The 25,861-nt window shown below is 35.2% G+C and overlaps 1 protein-coding gene across 3 annotated transcripts in view; it reads right to left on the bottom strand.

Annotated features, from left to right (window-relative positions):
- Positions 1-9,864: 9,864 nt before the first annotated feature.
- Lrrtm4 (leucine rich repeat transmembrane neuronal 4) overlaps positions 9,865-25,861 on the bottom strand; it is a 745,157-nt gene continuing 729,160 nt past the window's right edge. For all 3 annotated transcript variants that reach the window (XM_047523584.1, XM_047523586.1, XM_047523585.1), the window contains one exon: positions 9,865-10,086. In XM_047523584.1, the coding sequence (XP_047379540.1) occupies positions 9,865-10,086 (222 nt within the window). The remainder of the gene's footprint in view (positions 10,087-25,861) is intronic.

Consider the following 25,861-nt stretch of genomic DNA (forward strand, 5'->3'; position numbering starts at 1 on the left):
TGGGCTTTGAATCAGAGATGCTTAATCACTGAACCACACTCCCAGCCTTCTTTCTTTCTTATGAGAAACGACCTCATTAAGTTCCTGAGACTGGTTTCAAACTTGAAATCCTACTTCTGTCTCCCAAGTCACTGGTATAACAGGTATACCATGCTAATGCACCCGGTCAATTTTTAAATTTTTTAAAAAAAATTTTCTTTGATAAGTACACCACTTGAGATTTTTGTAAGTGTATAATACAATATTGTTTTGTATAGGCACAATGTAGTACAGCAAATCTCTTGAATTCTTTCGTCTTGTACAACTGAAATTTTATGCCCATTAATAAATAATTCTTAATTGCTCCTTCCTCCAGCCCTTGTCAACCACAACTGTATTTTATTAATTTTTATTGAACACCAACTGTATACCAGGCTCTTGTGAGTAGTTCATTGGCAATTTGAAGCAATTCCAGAAATAGCTTCCTGGCTGTTTCAGTCAACTATTTCACTGCTGTGACTAATGGATCTGACCAGCACAACTATAGAAGAGAAAAGGTTTATTTGAGGGCTCACGGTTTCAGAGGTCTTAGTCCATAAAAAGCTGGCTCCATTCCTTTGGGCTCGAGGTGAAACTGAACGTCATGGCAGGAGATAGCTGAAGAGGGAAGCAGCTCACAGCATGGTGATCAGAAAGCAGAGAGAATGAAGTCCCCACTCTCCAGATACAAATTATATACCCCAAAGTCATGCCCAATTCCAATCTCCTCCAGTCATATCCTACCACTCCAATTAATCCCATCAGGGATTAATTCATGGATTGGGTTAAGATTCTTACCACCCAATCATTTCTCCTCTGAACCTTCTTGCACTGTCTCATATGTGAGCTTTTGGGGAACACCTCACATTCAAACCATAACACTGGCCATTCAATATTTGATTTATGGATTGGATAATTCAACAAATAGAATGTGTGTTCTTATGTCTGATATCAACTACAACTACCAAGTCAGAAATTGGCAGATATGGAGAAAGAGAAAAACTAAATTCCTGGCTGTATTTTTTTTAAAAAAATTCTCAAATACTAAAGTAATCACATAGTTTGGGGCTTTGTAGATATATATAATTCAACATATAATGGAATGGAAAAATGTTGAGAATCATAAATTCTTGTCATTAGAAAGAGTTCAGATGTCATCTAGTTTAAATTCCTAATGAATGCAAACCACTTTGTATATTCTCTGAAGCTGGTCCTCAGACATCCATGTCAATACTTCCAGTAACAGATTTTTACTACTTGCCAAGACAGGCTCTTACATTATTTGTAAAAGTGGAAAAACTGACTTACCTTAACTTGAAGGAAATCTATCATTCTTGTTATGGTATTTTTCTGGATAATCTTCTTGAGTCTCTTTTGATGGCACTTTTGTTGTTATCCAGGGTTCTAATGTGGTCCCCACTCCCTTATCAATCTACAACACTGTCCATAGTTTATTTATGTGATTCCCAAGACTCACCTTCAAAATCTAATATATATAGCACCATCTTTCTTTTGAGTGTCAGGTCTACATATCTCGTCAGCTCCTGAATCATACCACTTGAAAGTTCATAAGCCCTTAAAACTCAACATGTCCAAATAAGAATTTATTGTTTCATGCCACAAACCAAGACATGCCTTCTGTGACTGCTATCTCAAAGAATAACATCAACATGTATCAGTTGCTCAAGACAGAAATATGGGCACTGTCCTTCTAAACTTCCTCCCATTTCTTCAAAATCTTGCCTACTTCTAATGCCTCACTTTGCTGTTTCTACTTCCTAAATACCTCTCATATGGAGTCTTAAGAAGGGTCATTGCATACATGCTAAGAACTCCCCTCTCTTGAGACATTTTGGCTTTGAGTCACAGTTGTATCACTTACTACCTTAACCTCTCTATTGACTGCATCCTCATTTACAAGATGTGATTAACAATAATTTCAAAATCCTTACCTCAAAGTATTGTTGTGCATTATTAAACATGAAATTCTTGAATCTATGCATGCTAGATTAAAAACAATTTACGAATCTTAACTGTCTTCTCCATTTGTTTCTGCTTTCAATTCTCATTGGAATTTTTTTAGATAAGTCCTTTGCCATTTCTCCAGTGCTGTATAACAGTAACTACTAACTCATCTCCACAGTTCTGATCTATGATCTTCCATTCAGGCTTCATATGGAATCCAAAATATGTTTATTGTATTGCTAACATTCATTTATAAGCTCCTGGTTATTACTAGCATGATTTCCATATTCCTTAAATTAAAGTCCAAACTCCTTGACACAGTCCCTCCTACATAACATGATCTATCTCCTGATTACCTCTCCAACTTCACTTTGTACCACTTCTTCCCTTACTTATTGTGTTTGGTTCCTTCAATTATTCATGTATTTTCTGATCACTGAGAAATTTCCCTTTTTGAAATACTTTTCACCTCATCAGTCCTAAATGCAATACTTCCAATCTTACTAATTATGTGACTCTAATATGTGTTTCAATTCTGACCCTTTCTTCTTACTGTGGCTCCTGTGAATGGAATACAGTTGCTAATTTTCTTGTCTATAAAATATCCCTAGAGATGATATAATCTCTAATATGACAAAGATGAGTGGCTGATACATAGTAATACTTATTAAATATTCACTTCATAAATAAATGCATTTAGTTGAAATCTGCCACTGCACACTCTTTGTTGTTTTTGTTGTTGTTGTTGTTGTTGTTTTTTGGGTTTTTTTCTTTTAGCATCTGGAAAAAGAAATAAGCAGGTTCCTCATTCTTATGTTAAAATCATCTCAATCTTTTATGACAGAAACTTTTTGCCCTTTTTGAATTTCTTAGAGAGTCTAAATTTCTCTAATTCATCCAACAATTCTTGTATGATTTTCAACATCTCACTAAATCTACTCACCATACTGTAGGTGAACTTCAAAGTGCAAGTAAACAGTCTCCTACTCTTCATCAAACCATGATACTGAGAATTAAGATGATCTTCTTGTATAAGAATCAGTGCTCTATGCATTTTTTCATGATACTTTGATCAAAAATTAAATACATTTTTTTAAAAAAATGGAATCTTCCAGAAAGTGACATTGATAGGTTTTAGAACTCTACACACACACTAAGTATTCCTTTCTCTCTTCCCTAGGTAAGCTCTTTAACAGATATAAAGTGTGTTCTGAAATGTGCCCTGTGGAAAACTAACTCTACAGGTTCTCAATAGCTTTTATTTCAGTAAAAAGTGTTCCACAATCTAATAAAGTTGGGAAATACTGAATTAAAAATACTTCTTTACTATAGAAATTCTCAAAGCTTTTAATATATTAATGTGCACTGAGAGTCGATAAAATATGCAGATTTCTCTTAGGGTTTCTTGACCTTGTAACCCTTTTTGTGCAAAGTATATCAGGGACTAGTGCAAAATCGGTTTGGGAAATGTTTTTTTCTAAGTAATAGATCTCCTTAAAAAAGTAAGATACTATATAAAACTTGGTTAATTAACTACTTCAAAGACCTTATTAAGAAATATTTTAATACTCCATGTATCTAATATGGAAAGTAAGTCATATAGTCTCTCCTTATTAATACATTTATAGTTCTGCTAGAATAAACTGGCTCTTTCTATTATGCATATTTCTTCTCTCTGAAATCAGATGGATCACTCTCATAGATATTGTGCAGTTGTCTGTTTTTGATTTCCTGCCTGCTGTGAACTAAATTGTATCCCCCTAAAATTTATATGGCAAAGACCTAATCTCCAACATGGCCTATTTGGAGATAGGGCCTATAAGGAGGTAATTAAGGTTAAATGAGTTTCCAAGGGTGGGGAAGTAATTCAATAGGATTAGTGATTTTCTGAGAGGAGACAGGGCAGAGCTCACTTCCTGTCTGCAGGTGAGGACACAAAGAGAAGGCAGGGGCAAGCCAGGAAGAGAGCCCTAATTAGAAAACTGGATCAGAAACCAAACTGCTGAAACCTCAGTCTTAGATTTTCTACCTCCAGATTGTGAGAAAACATATCTTCATTGTTTAAGATTATAGCGTTTTGTTTTGGTGTTTCGTTATAGCAAAGTAGACATACATTTACCTGATTCATCCTTACCTCCAGTATAATTCTGGTGGATTCCCATTACTATCTAAAATCAAATGTGTATATCTCTAAAGGGATACACACATCTAAACTCAAGAATTTGGATAATATGAACATTTTTGATCCCAGAATAATAGTCATATAATTCTTCCATTATTACCAGTAGGATAGCTTTTTCTTAAATTTGAAAAATCTGAGCATGCATGTCATTTTAATTTTTTCATGATTTTGAAAAACAAACAATAATGGATATAGAAAGGGTAAAATTCATTCTGACCCTGCAATCAGCTCCCTGAACCTATAAGAAAATGACCTGGATAGGATAAGTTCAGGCACATGCCTTATCCTCTCATCTCCCCTTTCCACCAGCATTCCTATTCCCAGAAATGCTGGCCTGGAAATTAGAGGAATGAGTGACATCACCAGAGCCTGGTGACTGATCAGGGAACTGTCAACTCACATAATAAAAGCTCTCCACATTTCCATATGTTCTTTGATGATTTATTACGATTTTGATTTACACAGTAGAAACAATGAGCCTAATCTCTTCCAAGAAAAGAAGAATGTCAGATATGGAGAGATCTATTTCCCATTCATGATACCAGGTTCTCATCATTTTAATTATTCATTCTCATTTAATCCAGATGAGCTTGACATTTACTTTATTATTAGAGAGATTAAAATATATTGAGTCCCTGATTTAAAAAAAAGAAAAAAGCCTCTATGCATCTCAGAAATAAGAATACATTGTGTCATTTGCAAATGTATATGTAGTTATCTGCAAAGGTACATGCTTTTCTTGGTGGTCCTTAAATCAACATTTCCCAAATGGGTTCTATAGAGAATTACTTCTTCAGGTTTTTTTGTTAGGTATTAAATAAAGAAGGGTTTTGTTGTGGATATATTTAGAAAACTCAGGTTAATAATACTGCAATATTTCTGATATTCAAATGTTAAATTTGCTAATTTTTTTTGTTTGTTTCTTTGCTCTCATAGAGAATATCACCTGTTAATATTGTACAGCATATTTTAGAAAATGCTTTTTGTGGAAATGTTTGGGCTTTCATGTTGCATGATATTAGAGTGTTATTATTTGTTTTTAATTTATTTTTATTTTAAAGATTCATTTCATGTGAAACACTAGGAAACTATAAAATACAAACTTTGAATGTCCACACTCATCAATCTAAAGAATTATTTGCTGGTTGAAAACATTAAAGTAATACATGTAATCAAGCCATGGAGAGAAGCAAATGGCAGCAAATTCACTCTGCTCCATGGGTGGATAAAGAGCTTCCAACTTTTCTTTATGCAGGGTTATATGTAAGGTAAGTATCTGTGCTTTAAGGCATCCTTCAATGCAGTTTGTCAGCAGCATCAACCTCTTTTGGAGACTACTTTTAAAGGAATCTTCTCAGACCTCATTTCAGACCAAGGGAATTAGACATGTTGGTGTGGGACACACTAATCTGTTTTCAAAAGTCTTTCAGGTAATTTAATAGATGCAAGTATTTGATAACTACTGATTTTGCATATTAGAATATGAGTGATGACTCAAACCTTAGTCATGGAGTAGATTGGGTACTTTTGTAAGACCTTTTACCTCTGGACTAGTCAAGCTCCGGCAGAGTGGCTAAGACAAGAGTCAGTTAGTGAGCAGGGCAAGAGAATACAGCAGGGCAAGAGAATACAGCATATGTCTGAGGGCAGCAGCGAAGGCTGGCCCAGGAAAGCACAGTGGGTGTTGATGGTCATAAGCAGAGGTTTGATAACAAATAACTGGAATTCACAGGAATTGTCTTGGTAATATAGACAAGAGAAACAAGGTATGCAGTCTTAGAAGAACCGGGATCTAGAGGCTCAACAGGGCAGGAGGAACTCAGAACTTCAGGGAACAAAATAGTAGGCAACATATTTTGTTATAGGAACAATGCTGAGACAATGTCACTATATATGTGTTTACTTGGAATGGATGACTTTAAAATGTACTTTTGACCCGTGAAGTGGTGCACTGCTGTAATTCCAGCAGTCCAGAAGGCTGAAGCAGGAGGATCCCAAGTTCAAAGCCAGTCTCAGCAACTTGGTAAGGCCTTAAGCAACTTATTGAGATCCTGTGTCACAATATAGAATGGTCTGGGGATGTGACTCAGTGATTAAGCACACTTCAGTTCAATCCCTAGTACAAAACCAAACCGACCAAACAAACAACTTAGTTTTAATGATGTGTAACCCAGTCTTCTGAACTTTCACGTTTTATGCTGTTCTGAATTAAAGGCAATTAAAGGTTACATAACATTTACATAATGGCAAATATGCATTAATAAGAGACCATGCGGCATCAGAAATTAGATGTAGAGTAGGGGAGATTGACAAAGACCTGGGCAAGTTAATGCCATAAGAGCCTTGGATTCCTCAAAAAATAAACTACCAACACTGGTTGGATGTTATGGGCCTATGGAACAGAGTAAATTAATGTCTTCAGCCAGAAAATAATCCTGCTTCCAGCTCTTCATTAAGCATGGATATATGGAATGCATTGACTTTCTGTGTTCTGATTACTATACTTACAGCTATGTCTTGGAAGTTTGATACCACCACTAAACTCCAAGTGTGTTTTGACCAGCTGGGTTTAGATGTGAAAAAATGATATTCCTTATTTGGTGCACCTCTATGATCTGTTTTTCTTTAGTGGTCTTGTTAAATTATTGAGTAATATTAAGTTATCTGTCAACCCAAATCCCCAAATTTAATTAAAATGTGTAACTGCTGATAATAGACAAAGGTTTGCAGACTAGAATAATACATTTTCTTCTTTTCTCCAGTTGTATGGCCTCCGTGATTATGTAGTGTATGTTTGCCTCTGCTGCACTCAAGCTACTGATGAAAGTGTGGCCCGAAGCCCAGGAGAGATGCTGGGGGCATCTCCCTAGAGCCCTCCTTCCACCCACACTGCTTCATTATTAAATAAAACTACTTGAAATATTATAATTTTATGTACTTTTTATTTTAGAAAGTACTTGGGTTTTTTGGCATCCTGCAAGTGTCTCTTATTATTTATATCCTCCGTTACAGAAGGTCATACATGAAATATGATGAGTTAGAGCTACAAGGGTATGAAAATGTAAAGCACAGTTACTCCTATACACATATCCATCAAGCTGCTGACTTCAGATATTTACTTATGGCTTGATACAATAAGTAAAAGCAAACTCAGCAGTACTAAGAATATTTACGAAAAAAGTTAATCAAAATGCTTATATAATCTGTATTGTGTCACATTCATAATTGATTTTAGGCATAGTTTTAATGCCCTTCCTCTATAAATACTCCATGAGTCTCCTCAATTTTGAAATTAGAACCTGCATATCCTTCAGAGGTTCAATAAACATTATAGTATAAAATCAAATTTCTAATTAGAAAACTATTGAAATAGTGCATAACTTTCTTTAAGAGGGCTCTTTAACATTTCAACATGAACAATAAGTAGAATCAACATCATTCCTGCCTTCTAGAAGACAGTGCAAAGTTTTTATATTAGCTAGGGTCACAATTCGGAATTATAATCATTCTTCCATGATGAGGGAGAAAGAAGAACTCTGGGGAAATCATTTTGCACAGCTAAGCACATGAATGGACCTGAAATGGAATGAAAGTGACCTGAATAGACAAGTTTGCTTCCTATTGTTTAGAGACCCAGACAATCATTTAGCTTGAGTGGTGACTAAATGCAGAAGCCTTGCATTCTCCTTAGTTACATCAGGCTTTCAGTATAAAAATGATTGACTTTTGGGCTTAAAGGATCGATAATCCCATATTAGATTCTTAAGTCCTCTATTGAAATAGTGCTAACTTTTTAAAAAAAATGTTGTTTTCTCTGAAAACCTGATGACCCCTCATACAATATCATGCCTGCATTTTTCAAAACAGGGCTTTCTCAAGCCTACTCAGGTAAAAATCTGATTTTTTTTTTTTTTTTTGCATTTTTGTTTTAATCATCAATAGATTTTCAAAGCTCTGTGTAAACTTGTTCTGACATATGCAAATTATTTTAAATAGTTTTATATGAGGGTATTTAAAATCATCTTTGACTATTGCTTCCATAAAATTTGGAATTAAATGAATAACAACTATTAACTTGGTTCTTAAGAACATCCAGTAGTACCACAATATGTTAGCACCCTTTAGAATGTAAAACTTGCTCTAATAAATTATGGCATGAATTTCATAGTTTCATTTTGTTTAAAAATGAAAGTAAGCCAATCAGATCAGTGAGTACATCAAAAGAATGTCCACCGTGAGTCTCGGAAGTATGAAACAGCATCACACTGCTAAGGAAGTCAAGAGAAAATGATTCAACTGATATGAGAATTATCTTCTTTGTTAAAGAAATATGAATGCACATTTTTCTTTTTTCTAGTTAGTGGTAAATTTTTAAACAGATCTTTCCCTCCTTTAAGATCACAGACCTATAACTTCTATAGATACTTAAATTTTTTTCTTGTGTTATATGATTTTATTAGAGGAAGGCCACATGTCTATAAAAAGAATTGTGAAATATGTTAGCTCATGAACCACATCTTGTTTCTGTTTTATACTTTTTAGGACCTCCCTATCTTGCCATGAAACATACAGAAGGCACTTAGTAGATACCTACTGATTCTTAATGAATTGCCCTGACATAGGCTAGAAACATTACACAAATATAAAGCACTCAACCTTATGTGAACTGTGGTATACCAACCACAAAATAATATATTTATTTTTCAACATGTTTTTCTTTTATTGATAAAAACTACACAAAAGCTAATTGATCATCAATTTAAAAAGCAATGTTACACATCATGTTGTGTTTAGAAATTGGTCAGGTTGGCAGTTTCACTTATTGACCACATGGTCATTGTTGGCATCTACCTTTAGTCCCTGTGGGAATAATTCTGCTGGTCTTCCCATTCCAAGATCTTCACAAGTCTCTTTCTGACTTCCTACAGTGAGGGCTGCCAATGGGAAAACAAAACAAAACAAAACAAAACAAAAACTCCTAATATTGTGTACAATGTGTGTCTTGAAGGAACATTCACTTAGATTTATTGAATTTTCATTCCAGTAGTTTTATCAAACTTTGTGGCCAACTTTATTTGTAGTCTATGGTAAAGCAAATTTTCTTTTGGTACAACATAAGCGTTAATGCCCATGTTTAGAATCAAAAACAGAATCACTTGACCAGGAAAAAAAATTAAATCAACCAAACAAGAACATAGTATTTTTAAAGGAAAAATAAAAAGAAAGCAATTGAAATAAAGTCTGTGAGCGCTACACACAACTAACAAGGAAAACCATATTCTTTCCCCAACTTCCCACCCACCATTTACCTGCCCCCTGTGGTTCTCCAACCCAGGAACCATGCAGTGTAGAAAAATCAAATATACAAACAAACCTATAGATAGCTAGGGTGAAATCTATTTTTATAAGAACTTGACACTCTGGACTATTTACATCCGGGAGCATTTTTGTTTGTTTTATATTTTAAAGCAAAGAAAGTTTGGTAGTTCTCCCGGTTATGCTGCAGGTGCATCCGCTGCCTTCTGTAAGCAGTTTTGGTTTTTCTTTTCTCTATGCCATTTATGGTTTTTTGTTTTTTGTTTTTTTTTAACAGGAACGATGAGCTTGCTTGATTGAGCGGGTTTGGACACCCGTTCTCCTTTAGGATGAAAGCCCTCCCTCCCCCCGGCGATGTCCCCCATGAGGAGTTGGCTTCAGCTCTAGTTTGTTATTCTCTCCAGGTAAATGGCAGGTGCAGCCGACCTGGCGATGGTGGCGATGAAGCTGTGGTCTCGCCCGAGCTCCAGGCTGGGGCTTTCGTCCTGCTCTGGAGACACTGTCTCGTAGCCCTTGTTGACGTGCAGCGGCTGGTGAGCCTGGCAGTACCCAATCACTGGCTGGTCATAGCTGTAGTAGGGCAAGGGCTTCACGTGGTGTGGAATCTGTGTGTGAGAGATGGAAAGACCGGTTGATCACAAGAATGCTTCAGAAAGGTAAGACAATACTCTGAAGATTATGTTTTTGTTCTCCTTGCTGTTTCAAGTCATCAAGTATGGATGGAACTACTAATAAACATTATTTAGGAAAGAAACAATTTCTTTCATTTAGCATAATTTATATATGCTTTGCATATACAACAATGTACAAAAAATGTACAATGCACTATCATCTAGCATGGTAGCCATTGCCATATCCCCATTACAGAAGGTCAGAAACAACCTAAATGTCCATCAACAGGGAATTTTAAACATTATGTACTTCTGTGCATTCAAATGCAGACAAGCAAACATTACAAATATGGGGAGGATATTTGTGTTTTAATATGGCAAGACATTAAATACAGTGAAATTAAGGTGCAAAAGAATGTACAGTATGGTTCTTTTTCTGTACATATTTTACTTACATATGTATTATAAATATGTTTTATTTTCATTTGTACTTTTTTCCTGTATTTCAAATCTTTATAATGGGAATGTATAACTTTTAATTAAACTTAAGTGATAATCCCATAAATTATTTCTAATAATTCATTACTTAAAATATTATTCCAAGGAACTCTGGGATCATGGAAGAAGACATATCTTTGTGTTCATAACATGTAATGTTATTATTTATGTTCAAGCCGAGAAGCTAAATGTGTGTCTACTGATAATGTAATAAATACAAAGATGGTCTACAGAAACTCCTTTAATAGGAGAACCTGAAAATATTATAGTACTTTTGATTTGATTTGCTCTGCAGTTTTTTATTAAACCACAAATTTCTGATAAAGAAAAATGTATTCCAGTGTTAGAAAAAGGAAATTTGATGATTGCTCAATTCTTAATCTCCTTCTAGAACAGTTGTCATAACCTGTTAGATTCTGACACTGTTGATTAAGGATCCAAAGATGGTAGAAGTGCAAATGCATCACTGCCCTGTGAAGTTAGAAGTTGTGGCAGATTTTAAACTCCTGTCTCTCAGCTCCAGTTCCACTTTTGTCATGGGCTTTATGATCCTGGAGTTGGAACTTTGTAGACTGCATCCCTTTTACCTGTTTTAAGAATGGCAAGGCTTAAAAGAAAGAGAGTAACTGCTCTCAGTGTAGGCTGTCTCTCTTCCTTCTGCAGGGATTCATCCAACAATACTACTTCCATTTTGTCTGTTTCAGTTCTTTCCCATAGTAGCAGGTGATGCCTGTTTTCAGTCTTACCAATATTTGCAGCATATGAACATTTGGTCTTATTATACATAACACCCCTCCTGCTCCACCCCATCATACACACCAGATACCAAAACTAGAGAAGTCCGAGGGTCATCTCCTCATAGCCCCTTCTCCAAACTTTTAAGTTTAGTGGCTTCAACATTTTCCTTTTGTTCTTTCAACATGAGGAAGGAGTGCTGGCTATTTCCTGAACTTGTCTCTGTGATACGTTAGCAGTATGCTAGTCTTTTCATTAGTTAATAACTCTGTATATAATGTTAGCCCTTAATTAAACTTATTTGTTAAAATAACCGATATGGTTCCTAACTGGACTATGTTGTTTAACTAGAGCAGAAAGTATCAGAATAAAGTAAGGGTATATTGTTCCATTAGAGCTTCACATTTACATGAATGCAAATTTGTGTGTGTACTAGTCACATTGTGCATTTTTAAAATCTGGAGATCACAGTTAAAGATGTTTCTGAAGAATACTTGTTCAAATCACATATTCAGATTACAGTTTAAGTCATTGCAATAACTCAGATAAATTCCCACCCTGCTCTTATTATTCCTTCTTAATGTATATAATTCAATATTTTTTATGATGAGGTGGGAAATTATACATATAGATAGATAGATATAGTTTATTTTTGTGATGAGGCACATTAACTTCTAAGGAAAGCAAACATTATTTTAAGCAAGGTTTAAGAAATAGTAATAAATCAGAAATAATATAGAATTCCTCATCATATGGTTGATATAATCTTGAATATACAAATCCATTCTCAAAAAAAGGAGGTTTTGAAAAAAATACATGCTAGGTTAATTGTGATTGACATAGAGATATTGTAGACTTTAGACATTTATTTTTGTGCTGACAGCAAGATCAGAGAACAGATTTTAAGGTAACAGGTCTAAATTACTAGATAGTAAATATAAAGTTAGGTCTAAACTACCTGACCACAAATCTATGATTTTGATATTATTATTTCTTATTTAATTAGACCTTCCTCTATGTATCTGTACAGGTTCAGACATGAAATGTTTGTCAGCAAGTTCTATCTTGGGAAATCTCATAGGATTTTTGAAGTGTGTCAGATAGGAAGAGATATGCCCAATGTGGTGTCATAGGTCACCACAACTCTGACAAAGCACAGCATTGGAAGCAGAGACCTTGTTCTGGCATTCTAGACAGGATAAATATTTTGAAGAAGACCTACCTAAGAGTAACATAATCCACTCTTTTTTTTTTTTTGTTATTAACAGGCAGCGAGGTATAGCTTGAAAACATAAAAAATTCAACACATCATTTCCAAATGACACAAATATTCACCAGGTGTTAGACATTTGTTCCACAATTTCTCTTAAAGGAATACTAATTTTATCCAAATTAGCCAAATTACTAAAAAAAAAAAAAAATTAACATTGAGTCTGACTCATGCTTCTATCAAGGTCTTGTAACACTGCAAACAGTCTTTCTCCAGTCATTTCAATGAACACATACTTGAATCACAAACATGTATTAGGAGTGAATATGACAGGAATTCAGAGTCTTCTAGACTCTTCTGTGCAACAGTAGCTCATAGCTGAACAACATCAAATTTCAAATGAGAATTAACAATTTCATAGCTAAGAAATCCTATTTGTCTTCAAATTAAGTTGACTCAACTGTCAAGGGAGCTGCATTAATTACAGAGTTTTAGGGTCATATATTATATAATTTCTGAATATTATATAATCCTGAAATTTATTTTACTATAACAGTTGGACTGGTTTTGTTGATTTTATTTTTGCAATATACAAGGGTTCATTCCATTTTCTTTATTGTATTTTAGACAGGCTTAGAACCTCTTGCAAGACCAGAAGCCATTATAAAGTTGCCTTCTGCAAAACTGACCAATGGCAAAAATTCAAAAACCAAGTGAAATGGCAAGCTTTGAAAAGATAGCACAATGTTTGTTCATTTATTCTAAAAGTCTATTCTGTAGGGCATTTGTAATCAACGGAATTTGTGGTTTCTGAGCAGCTGAGAGACTGAGGTCTTGTACTTTATAGTAATAATGTACAGTACATTAACCACCTGGGTCCCTCTGTGTATCATTGTTTCCTTTCCAGTAGTCAAAATAAAGTATCCTTAAGCTTCCCTGAATGCAGTTTTGGTATTTTTGTAAGTGTGTTCTCAGAGCTTTTCCAAAGGGTCCCAGTGCTCCATAAGTTCTCTGATGGGCTCCACCCGATTGCTCAGCAGAACACCACTATTTAAAGATGTCCTAATTCCCACACTTGATTACACATTGGCTGCCTTGGCAGCTACACTTTACTTACAGACAATGGGTATGGGCCACAGAATTAAAGAATCACATTGAGAGAATATATTATATTATATTGAAATTCTGTCATTCACTTATCTGAAGTAAATGAGCACTTTAATATGAATCACATTTAAACATCTACAGAGGCATATTTTATAACTATATCTGAAATAGGTTGCAAAGTGGATGAGCCATAATTATGACTAATTATAAGTCACTTTAGCTCAAATTTCGAGTTTCATGTGAATCCTCTGAAAAGTGGGATAATAAGGATATCTCATTTACCTCTATAATAAATTTCAGATGACCCTGAAAGTCCTTCCTGACTTTAAAAAAAAAAAAAAATACACCGAAAAGACACGTTCCTACATTTTTTTTTTTTTTTATTCCACACTGATAGTATCTTTTCTGGAAATGTGCCCTGTCTTTTGTCTTAAGTTTTCATTCAGAGAGATACAGGCCATGAGGGTCAGAGAGTGGCTCATTATCCAGGACTTTCAGTTCTACTTTGTGCACTAAGAAGCTGGAAACCTCCATGTGTGTTCTGGTTTTCTGAAAGCATCATTTACCCTTTGCCAGGATATGTTTTCCTTCCAACGCACTGAAGGGAGTGAAAAACTGACACATTCCTCTCAAATACTGGGGCTTATACTGCTAGTGATTTAAAGAGAGAAGTTAGGAAAAGGGAATATTTTTAAATCTGGGATGAAGACTGAAATTATACTCATGTACACCTTCAAAATCTGCAAATTGACTTGGATCCCATAATTTTGCATCTATAATGATTATATTTAAAATGAGAAATGAAAGAGTATAGTAAATGTGAGAGAAATATGAAATGGATTCTTGATATATTTGAGCAAAGGCTTTTGAAGTTCAGTTTTGTTATGAGCATGAAATTCCAACATTGTTAACCTCTTTTCTCAAATGTATTAGCATTAGTTGTAAGTAGTTTAAGAGTCTGATCGTTCTTAAATTACTGTGGACTATCATTAGTCTTATTTATTAACTTTTCATGAACATTGTTCACATTTCAGTATGAGTTCTTTCAATTGAAGTCATAAAAAGTTGATTTTCAATTTCCTAAATGACATTTGGTCTCTAATTTCCAGAAGTAAAGGATAGTGTCTGACTATTCAGACCATTTAAAAAGTACCATCATATAAATCCAGATGAAGAATTCAATACAGTTGAATTGCTTAATGAAGACAGACACTTGGTTTATTGGAAGTAAAACTGATTAAAAATGAAGGGCAATAGCTAAATGAATATATAACTTAAACTTTATTCCAATGAGTATGTGACAAGAATGGAAAAGGAATAAGTACATGTAAACAAGTTTGGGTATTTTTTTTTTTTTTTTAGGAATTTTGATTGAAGCTGATAGAATCTCAATTATTTAAGTCATTTGAATAAAAGTGACGCTGAGTTGGCTCATAGACTACAGGAATGGATTTAATAACTAATTTGAAGGGTGAACAAAGGCACCACTGAGTAACAAAAACACAGACTTCACCAGATTTTTCTCCATCAAACATGCCTAATGTCTTCATACCCTGATTACCAAATAACTTCCTACACCTGACTGAACTCAAGACTATCACAGTTCCTAACTTTTGTGTATTCAACCAAGATAAGTGATGAATATCAAACCATTTTATCATACTACATCATTTGATCCCATTTACCATATAACACTCTTCTTATTTTTTTTTTAAATGCAGACTTTTCAATTGGACAACATCAACAATCTAAGTATTAGTTTCTTTTCATTTAAAAGTAAAACTTTCAAAAGAGCATGGCATTATGTATAAAATGTTTGTTAGAAAGCTTATTTTATGACACTACTTTGAAAAATTATTTTGAACTCAAAAGTTAGTAACTGTTCTTCTATATCTGGATGGAAATTTGAGCCCTGACCTTTGAGTACTAGCTCTCTAATTTACCATTCAAATAAACAAAGGTTATTTTACTTAAAGGGCATTTCTCATTTTTAGTTTTTGATTTTTGCCACCACTAAGTCAGAACTCAAAGAAACCTCTACAAGGTAGAGAGGAGAGTGTTTAAAAAAATACTATCATATAATTCAATGAGGCTGTAGGGAAAGCTGGTTTGGGCTGCTGAGAGTTCCTTTCCAGAAGTATGAACCCCTCATCCATATGATGTTTTTGTACTGGAGAGGAAAGACAAGAAGACTGAAGCGTTTCCTGGCAAATTAAAATCAAGGAGAATATTAGAGGTACAGAAAGAAGAGGAGCTTAGGTCTCACTTCCAGAACTCACACCAGAACACTAAGGAAGGACAATGCCCAAACCAGAATACTAGAACTTCCATTTACAAAATCTCTGTATCTGCCATCTTTATTTATTTATTTATTTATTTATTTTTGGACCCAGGGGCACTTTACCACTGACTCACATCCATGGTTCTTTTTATGTTTTAATTTTGAGGCAGGGCCTTGCTAAGTTGCTAAGACTGGCTTTGAACTCACAATTCTCCTGCCGTAGCCTCCTTAGCTGCTAGGATTATAGACATTTGCCACCGTGAATGGCTCTTCCATTTTATTTCTTGCTGTTCACAAATTTCTTGCCTTCCCCAATAACTCTTCGTTTTCTCTTGGCCAACCCCACAATCAATTAGTTAATGATATTGAATGAAACCTCTTTAAGAAGAGTACTATGCCATTCCTGACATCTTAACACTTGATGCACATGGAAACCTGACTCAAGAAGTAGCTATAATAGAAAAGAATCTCAAGAAATAAGAAAGATTCAAAAAGATTCAAGAATTTAAGAGATGATAAATCAAAGAGATTACAGCAAAGGGCAAGATTTACTAAGAATAAATAAAAACAGAAGTAATGTGAATTGCATTATTATTGAAATTTGTCAACTAAAACATTTCTTTGATATATTATGGGTAGTCACTTATTTGTCAAGTTAAGGAACCATAAAAGTCTTATTCTTTCTCCATTTTGTTTTAAAGATTACATAAGTAATAAATATGAAAACTATCATAAAAATTAAAAATAATTCATTACATTTATTGACCTTGGTTTAAAAACTATCTTCAAAGGAAAACAAACCAGATAAAGTACAAATTGATAACTGATTTACTTCTACTTTGTTCATGGGCTAAAATGTATATGGGAGCTCTAGCATGTGAAATGCACAATGCTAAATACAATCGATTTGGCTTTTTACTTTGCCTGGACTATTCAGACCATTTTCAACTTAAGTGCTGACAAAAGTTGCTATGTAGAACTTGTTTTACTTGTTCTGTTTTTATTCAAGGGTGAAAATGTGTACTATTTGTGCACTCACGGTTGTCCAAATTTTAGCTTTCAAGTCAGTCGTGGGATATCAGAACAAGAACATCCACTTACATCTTTATTGCTCTCCTACTAGGATCTGTTGTCTCTGAGGTGTCGAGAGAGTTGATTAAGTTAATGAATGAGGTACTAGCTGTTCTTTGAAGTTAGCTTTGACTCCATTAACGGGGAAGCTTATTACATTAGCAGCCCTCTCAGCATTCAGTGAGGTTTTGGGCTAATGAGCTGGATTAATTACCTGGTATTAATTTCTAAATTTTCCCGCTATAGTCCTGGCCTCTGAAACAGGAAGAGGAAGATCTTCCCAATAGTGTATTGGAAGCAAATATCCTATCTAAACATATCTACATTGTTTGCTTACAAAGTATTTAAATAAAAATGGAGAGGATGACATTTCAGATCACATTATTTTTCTCCTCTGTGGAAAAACAAATGTAGAAGTTTCAGTAATAAAGGATGATGCACAAAACACAAGTTTTTTCCTAAAATGGTGATCCTTATGTGGATCTAGATTCCTTCCTGGAAAATTAAATGCATACAAAAGTAAACAAACAAAACCGAAATGTACCAGCACATGCAATTGATTCAATTTAAGATAATTTTGTTTTAGTCCCTTCTGGCAATTTGGAAAAGGAAATGAAAGCAGGGATATCTGCGCTAGGGAAGTACTATCAACATTGGAGACACTTTGAAACCAAGACCCTTCTCACTTTCTTCAATGTGCAGAGGAGCCTTTTCTATTCTCCATATGAATTTGCATAGTATTCTACTTGGATTCATGTTAAACAGTTTATCTGCCATAAATTGGTTTTATATAAGACTGTGCCTGTTGACAAACCAGAATGTAACTGATATATTTTCCCTTTGAAGACATATTCACTTTGTGACTCTAATCTAACAATGTAGTGGGCACATGTTTTAAAGTTAGAAATTATTTAACAAACATAAAATTGAAATGAAATTCTCATATAAGGGAGGTGATTGAGTTTCTTCCAGGCATGTATCTTTGTAAAACAAAATTTCATAACCTGGGTAGAACTTTAAAACCAATTGATAGACACAGAAGGAGGAAAGTCCCAGAAGGTTTAACACAATTGATAGAATGAAATGAAATACCATTTAAATGGGACTTCTTGGGAGATTGGCTGTTTCCAATGGAAAAAAATCTTGAGATGTATGTTTAATTATAAAAATAGAAGATGCCCTTTAAGGAAAAGCAATTAAAATTTTTATTCTGATTGAATATATATTAGAAAAGCATAACAGTGATTCATAAATAATAGTGCTTTCATACTTTTTATGAAATGTCTAAAGGTCTAGGTCAATGCCTGGATCTCTGCCATGGGGTCTATACTATTAAGGAGTAATTATATCAAAGTGAATTTGCCATCATAGTTCATGTATTTATGTGTTCATTCATTTATTCACATGACAAATATTTACCACAGGGCTTGGCAAAACCTTTTTTTATAAACAGCCAGCAGTTAAGTATTTTAGGCTGGTGACCCATTCAGTATCTACTGTAAGTACTGAACTCTGCAACAACAACTTAACTCTACTTAACTCTACTTTTATGCTGTGAAAGTAAACTTAGGCAAAATGTGAATGAATAAGCATGACTGTTTCAATAAAACTTTATGTACACTGAACTTTGAATTTCATTGAAGATTTATATGTTACAAAATTAATCTTTCAATGCTTTTAACCATTAAAAAAGCATTAATCATTTAACTCAAGGTTCATTTATCTGTAAGCTAGGCATTGTGTTAGGTTCTAGATACATACAGAAGAGTAAGTACTATCAACGTTGGCGCTTTTTAACAACTGACAGAGTGAGATGAACATGATTACGCTTCCCTGTGTTTTAGACCACATGATCCATATCAGTGAAACACAGAAAGAAAAGCACTCCTAGCATTACAGATTTCTACTGAAGATCCAATTCTTCTCCAGAATAAAGCTCTCAGTGGCTCCCATACAAAGAGTGGAACTCACACAACCTTGGTACTTGGAAGTCAGACTTGAACCTCCAGGTGGGAGTCTGAGGTCACCATTCAGGTCATTTAAATCAGATGTGCTCTGGCAGCATAAAAGCCCGGTGACCTTTTAGCAAAGATCTTACAGGACACTCTTAAGCCAGTGAACCTGCCCTCAAGTATATGATGGCTCATCAGGACCCAAGAGCACTTTGGTGATTTTGTAAAAGAGGTTAAGTTCAGGGGCCATCTAATCATAAACTGATTCCTCCCACCCACACTTTTTCTTGTGGAGAAGTTAAAAATAAACCTTTCTATTTTTCGATCTCACTAAACCTATTCCTGCACCTGGGTCTTTGTACTTACCATTCTCTTTGCATGGGATTTCCTTGTTTTTTTTTTTTTTTTTCTTCAGTGGGTTTATGCTAATCTTTTGAGTCTCAACTTAAATGTCATGTTTCAGAGAGGCCCTCTCTAACTACCTTGCCTAAAATGCCATCCCAACTCCATTTACATATATAGGTCAATCCTGTTTCAATTCCCTGTTTATTTTCTGCTCAGCGTTTATCAAAATGTCGAATATTCTTGACAATGTGTGTCTTTTCTCCTTTACTCTCTGTTTTCCCCAGTGTTAGCCCCATGATGTCAGTTTCTGACTTGTCTGCTATTGTCTGCCTAAAACCCTTCAATAAATATGTGCTAAAAGAATGTGTAAGTGTATGAGAGGTATGTGGTAGAGGACTGTGTTTCATTTCAAAGAGAAATGCCTCAAAAACTGTAAGCTGCTCCCTCTTCTTTTTCCTTTCTACTGTCTCCCTTCCATTCTCAGCTATGAATTTAAACAGGAGGTCTAGGATCACACTCAAACATATTTAATCTACAAATACTTACATGCATGGCATTGTCATGAGAGCTAAAGACATTAGAATTACCAAAGCTATCCATGACCTTAAGTTTTTTTTTTTTTTTTTTTTTTTTTTTTAAAACCTATAAGAAGAGAAACGTGAGCAGAATTTTATACTATAAAATGCCACACTGCAGGAATGTGAAAACCAAGGGGATGGGATGATTACTGACGGTTGCTGTGAAATCACCAAGAGAAAGTCTGGTAAACACAAAGCTTCTGAACACAGGCAGTACTCTGGGTCAGTCATTGAGGCATGACTGCATATGTACCATGGGGTATACCATGAGGTTACTCCTTTACAAATCTTAGCGCTCTATCCAGTTCATCCACAAGTTGCCCTGGTACAAAATGAATTCCACACTCTTGATCTTTTCAGACATCATCCTCAACTCTCAACCCCAAACAGCCTTAGTCTCTTGCAAAGAAAATCATTCCTAAGTTATAATGAGCAGTAGAGACTGACCACTACCCCAATGTGGAAGGGCAAGACCCTGCTACAGCTGCTTTCTCTGCTGCTTCTGAAACTCAAAACAATCAATTCCTGCCTGCCACCCCTAATTCAGAAACAGAGAGAAATGCAATACTTCACCTTCCTTTCATTTGCCATTTGGGATTTTTTTTCAACCATGAAAACTGCCCTTCAAGCAGTGGTTATCAGCCCTGGATGCAACTTTGACACATCTGTAGTTATCTTAAAACTACTTTTTTCTAGTCCCTATTTCACATCAATTAAATCAGAATTTGTTGGGTATGGCTAGGCTATTCTATTTTTATAAAGTATCCCTGGTGATTCAAATGTGCATCCAAGGTTGACAGCAGTGCTTATTGTTAAATTTAGGTTGCTGTGGCTTAAAGATGTAAGCCCAGCAGGGAGCACCAGCTATGATTTACCTAATTCCCTATTCCTGCCAGGAGACTGCTTGACTTAAAACAAAGCAGACTACTTTCTAATCAGACGCCAACAAACATGGTGTGCATGTGTGTGTTTTTGATTTCCCAATTAAACTATCCTTTTTCATAAGTTCAGTTCGTCACTACTGATTTTATTTTGTCTCACCAATTTGGCTTTTTCACTTGATCCCATACATAGTCTTGTCAGTGATTATACTGCCATCTTTTTAGTTATCATCAATTCGGTTATATATATACTCTACTTTTTTTTCTGAAGTTTGGGCTAATTCAGTTGGGTAAATTGAACAACTATCATTATATACTTGTTTTCTAAATAGCTGCTTGTAGGTGAATTTACCTTGCCTTAGTAGAGAAGTGCCCATAAATGTTCAGTCAGCTGGAGAACTCCTTTGGCTAAACATTTTCACAATCCACTCCTTTTATTTTTTTTAAAGTAATTTAATTTACTGGGATGGTAGTAATAGCCCATTCCACTTTGCACTATGGGGAAGAAAGGATATTTTTATCTACTTAAAAGCTAATAAAGACTCCCACTGTTGAAAAATATTCAAACCTTCCAATTATTTCCATCAAGCGATAAATTTAAAAGAAAAGAAAAAGAATTAAAACTCCAAAGTGTTAGCAAGTAAGCAATAATGATAAGGAGAAACTTAGGGAAGGATCATTAAATTCATCTTTGCTTTAAAGCAACCTGATGCTCATACACATAGGGGGCTATAAAAGGATGTCCTCTGACACTGGCAATAATAAGAGTCAACACTTAATTGATGAAATTAGCCATCTGTGGTAATAAATCATAGGAAGGAATTATCTGTATGTGCAAGACTACAGAGAGCAGCTTGAAGGAGTTGATTTTCCATCCTCTACCACTACCCCTAGTTCCAGCTGGTACTCCCAAGTTCACAGGATTTATTTACTTGTATCTCACCACTGTGCTCGAACACACCACCATGTTCACATGTTTAGAGTTCCACACCACTACAGAGCTGGCTTCACAGAATCCCTTAACCCTTATTTCAGAATGAAGCTAAATCAAGTAGCTAGATTGTTTGACAATACTCCAGAGAAGTGGAAAATTCTACCATGCTACATTTCACTGTCTTTCTTGACCAACACCCCAAATAAAACCTTTTCTGGGCATCTGTACCCCTCTATACCATTACTATACTCTTCCTTCTTCTTTCTACATTTCTAGTTTTCCCACCCCAAACCCCTCCCTGACCACTTAAACTCTAGTTCCATCACTAAATACCCTTCATTCCAAACCAAGTCAATGAATATGTATAGCTTCCTCAGCTATTTATCATGATTCAGATACCCTGTACTTTTGACCATGGAAGCAGGCCATTTGTCATCTGACATATTCTAGATCTGCATGTTTCTAATGGATCCTGAACTATGGCTATTTAACCCTAGTCAGTGTACCTAGCCTATGTTACTATCTTCTACTGCTCTTTTGATTTGGTAGTTCTTATTTCTGACTTGTATTTTAACACAGATGTGCCATAGTCTTTCAGCAACAAGTTTTAATGTGTATTATTAAGAATGCTTGGGCTGGAGTTGGGGATATAGCTCAGTTGGTAGAGTGCTTGCCTCTCAAGCACAAAGCCTTGGATTCAATCCACAGCACAGCAAAAAAAAAAAAAAAAGAATGCTCAATGGAACAACTGGAACAACTAGTTTTTTGCAATGCCAACTGAATTGCAGTCTGCTGGTTTATGACAAAAATAGTGTTATTTATCATAAAAAGTTATAAATGCTTTTTAAGTTACTTAAGTAACTTTATTAAATGATTACAAATAAGTTTATTTTTTTTCTTATGAAGTTAAACCCAAAGAACACCTCTTGGGACCAACATTAGTATTGGGATATTAATAAAGAAAGAATTCAAAATATCTTGAATAGATTTAATTTTCTGTGCCTTCCAAATGGCCATGTGCCCAATTAGTATTTTGTGTACTAAAAACATGGAAATTTATATTTAACTAACCTAAGCATTATCAAACTACCAGAGTATGTAGACAATGCTGTTTCCCATCTATTCCCCCTTGATTGGTAAAAAGTTTATATAATCTGACTGATAATGCAGGTGTGCAAGAAGGAACTGGAGAAAATGAGGACAAAAGAGATACTGGAAAGGCATCCCCTTACTATCTGTTGCCTTTGGTCATAGGTCTGTGTAGATCAGAAGTTAATGAAAAGGTTCATAAAAGATTTGTGACACACTGAATGTAAAAACTTCATACATTTGCCAAAGAGCACATTGTTCCTTTTTTCTGGAGAAGAGCAGAGCTCATATCCTTGATCTAGTTAGTGGCAATTTTATGGTGGAACGCTATTATGAATTGAATGTTGCATCGTCCCAAAATTTATATATTGAAACCCTAAACCCGAGTGTGACTATATGAGATTATAGAACCTCTAAGGAAGTAATTAAGGTAAAATGCTGTCATAAAAATGTCTCCTGATCTGATGGGTATAGTATCCTTATAAGAGGTGACAGAGGACTTTTATCCTCTCTTTTTTTCTCCTTATCTTTTTGTCATTGCACAAAGAACTCATGAACACACAGAAAGGAAGAATCCTCAGATTTAATCAGCCTTGATATTACCTTAATCTTGGGCTTCTGGACCCCAGAATTGTAAGATAGATAGATAGATAGATAAATAAATAAATAAATAAATAAATACATTTCTGCTTTTTAAGCTACCCAACTTGCTCTGACTTGTTATGGCAACCCAAACTAACATAGATTTTCACACTGTGATGTGAGTAACTAATACTTTAAAATGTGACCATATCATTGGAACTAGGTGATAGAGGCCAGATGAATTTTGACATACATGCTAGAAAAAGCCAATGTTGCTATGAAGACATTGTTGGTAGACATATGGATTTCAAATTTCATTCTGGTGACGTCTCAAATAGAAATGAGGAGCTGGTTTTTGGAAATGGTAGGGTCCTTGTTCAAGGTAACAAAGAACTGTGTTATAGTTGGTGAAAAGATTTAATGCAAAATATTGGAGATGCATCCTGGGTTCTCCTGGCTGCCTACAGTAAAATGTGAGAGAAGAGAGATGAATTGGAGAAAGAATTGTTAAGCAGAAAGGAAACAATACTTAAATATTTGGAAGATCGTCAGCCTGTCCTTAATTATAAAAACTGAGAAAGTCATAGCAGAACAATCATTTGGAAAAGAGATTGTGGAATTACATGAGCAGAAACAGTATAAGTTTGAAATAAAGGAGACAGAAAAAAATGGAAGAGAAGGAAGGTTGCTGCACTTCTGGGATTCTACAGGAGAGGACAACAGAACTATCCAGCAGCAAACATGGTTCTCTCAAGAAAAAGAAATAATGGACCTGAGGTGATTTAGGGATTATCAGAACTGAGACTTCTTCCACATCTTCAAAGCAAAGGCTTATTCCTGATTGATGTCCACATGCCACACCATTGCTTCCTGGAGCTTTGGGGAAAGACCTCTGACTAATAGATCTAAGTGGGTGGAACTGCCATCTAAGACCCTGGAGGTGGGACTACTACTTCAGCTGGTCAAGAAAGGAATGCCAATTGAGTGGGCTTGTAAGGTGGGGTATCAGACCAAAGATTATTCCTGATCCTTAAGATCCAATGGAATATGTTTTGCCAGGCCCTGAACTTGCTTGAGACCCATTACCCTTTTCTTCCTTCTAATTTCTCTTTTGTTTTTGGAATGGGAATGTCCATCCTATGCATGTCACACCATTGTATTATGGAAGCACATAGTTTCTGTGATTTCTCAGTTTCAGAGTTCCAGAAGAATTTTGCCTCAGGATTAAGCATACCTTCATTTTCCTCTTGTATATGAATTTAGTGATATTTGGGTGAGACTTTGAATTTTAGAGTTGATACAAGAATAAGTTAAGATTTTGAAGACTATGAGAATAGAGTAAATGGCATTTTGTATGCAGGAAGGACATGAATTTTGGATGATCAGGAGCAAAACATTATTACTGAATGCTGTATCCTCCCCAAATTCATATATTGAAATCTGAACCACAAGGATGGTTATATTTGGATATAGAGACTCTAATAAAGAAATTAAAACTAAGCAAGACCATAAATTTGGGGCACTGGATCCAATAACATTAGTGTCCTTTACCAGACAAGACACCAGACAAATCTGCTTTTGTCTTTGTGTCTCTCTTTTTTTCTGTCCCCACAACAGGAAGAATAAGTTATATGAGCATGCAGTAATATGGCTGCAGTCTACATACCAAGAGAAGAGACCTCAGAATGAAGGTCCCTTCACTGTATAAAGGAAGAGTTTGGGTTAGCACTCTGTTTTTTAAGTGTTACAGTACCAACACTGCTGGTACCTTGATCTTGGACTTCCACCCACATAACGGAAATCAATTTCTATTGCTTAAGTCACCCAGCCTGTAGTATTTTGTTATGGTGGCATAAGTAAATGTATTTGGACACCATCACCGTGGTGTGCTGAAGTTTTGTGTGAAGACATGTGGATGACTTCACAAAGGTGGAAGAAATGTTATTACAACTGATAAAACATTTTGTGAGAAAGCATTATTTATTACTTCTGCAGTTGTCAAGGGACCCTTTCTTAAAAGAAGGATTATTGAAATTCTGTAACTTTATAATGGAGTGTAGGGATATAAGTGCCTTTCATCTGATTTATCCATTCTGGACCAAAGAGAAGACCCCAAGATCTGTATATCAGTTGTCACAATATGCTGAGATCTTTCTACTGGGAAAACTCTGTGTTTAGAAGAATGATGATTCATATCTGTCTTTCTTGAACACTGTTATGGTTTGGATGTGAGATTTCCCCCAAAAGTTCACGTGTGAGACAGTGCAAGAAGGTTAAAAGGAGAAATGATTGGATTGTAAGAGTTTAATTCAATCAGTGAATTAATCCCCTGATAGGGATTAACCGAGTGGTAACTGAAGTGGTAGAGTATGGCCGGAGCAGTTGGAAATTGGAGGCGAGGCTTTGGGGTATATAGTTGCATCTGGCAAGTGGAGACCTCTCTTTCTGTTTCCTGATCATCATGTGAGCTGCTTCCCTTTGCCACATTCTTTAACCATGATGTTCT

This window comes from Sciurus carolinensis, chromosome 13, assembly GCF_902686445.1.
Source record: "Sciurus carolinensis chromosome 13, mSciCar1.2, whole genome shotgun sequence".
Lineage (NCBI taxonomy): Eukaryota > Metazoa > Chordata > Mammalia > Rodentia > Sciuridae > Sciurus > Sciurus carolinensis.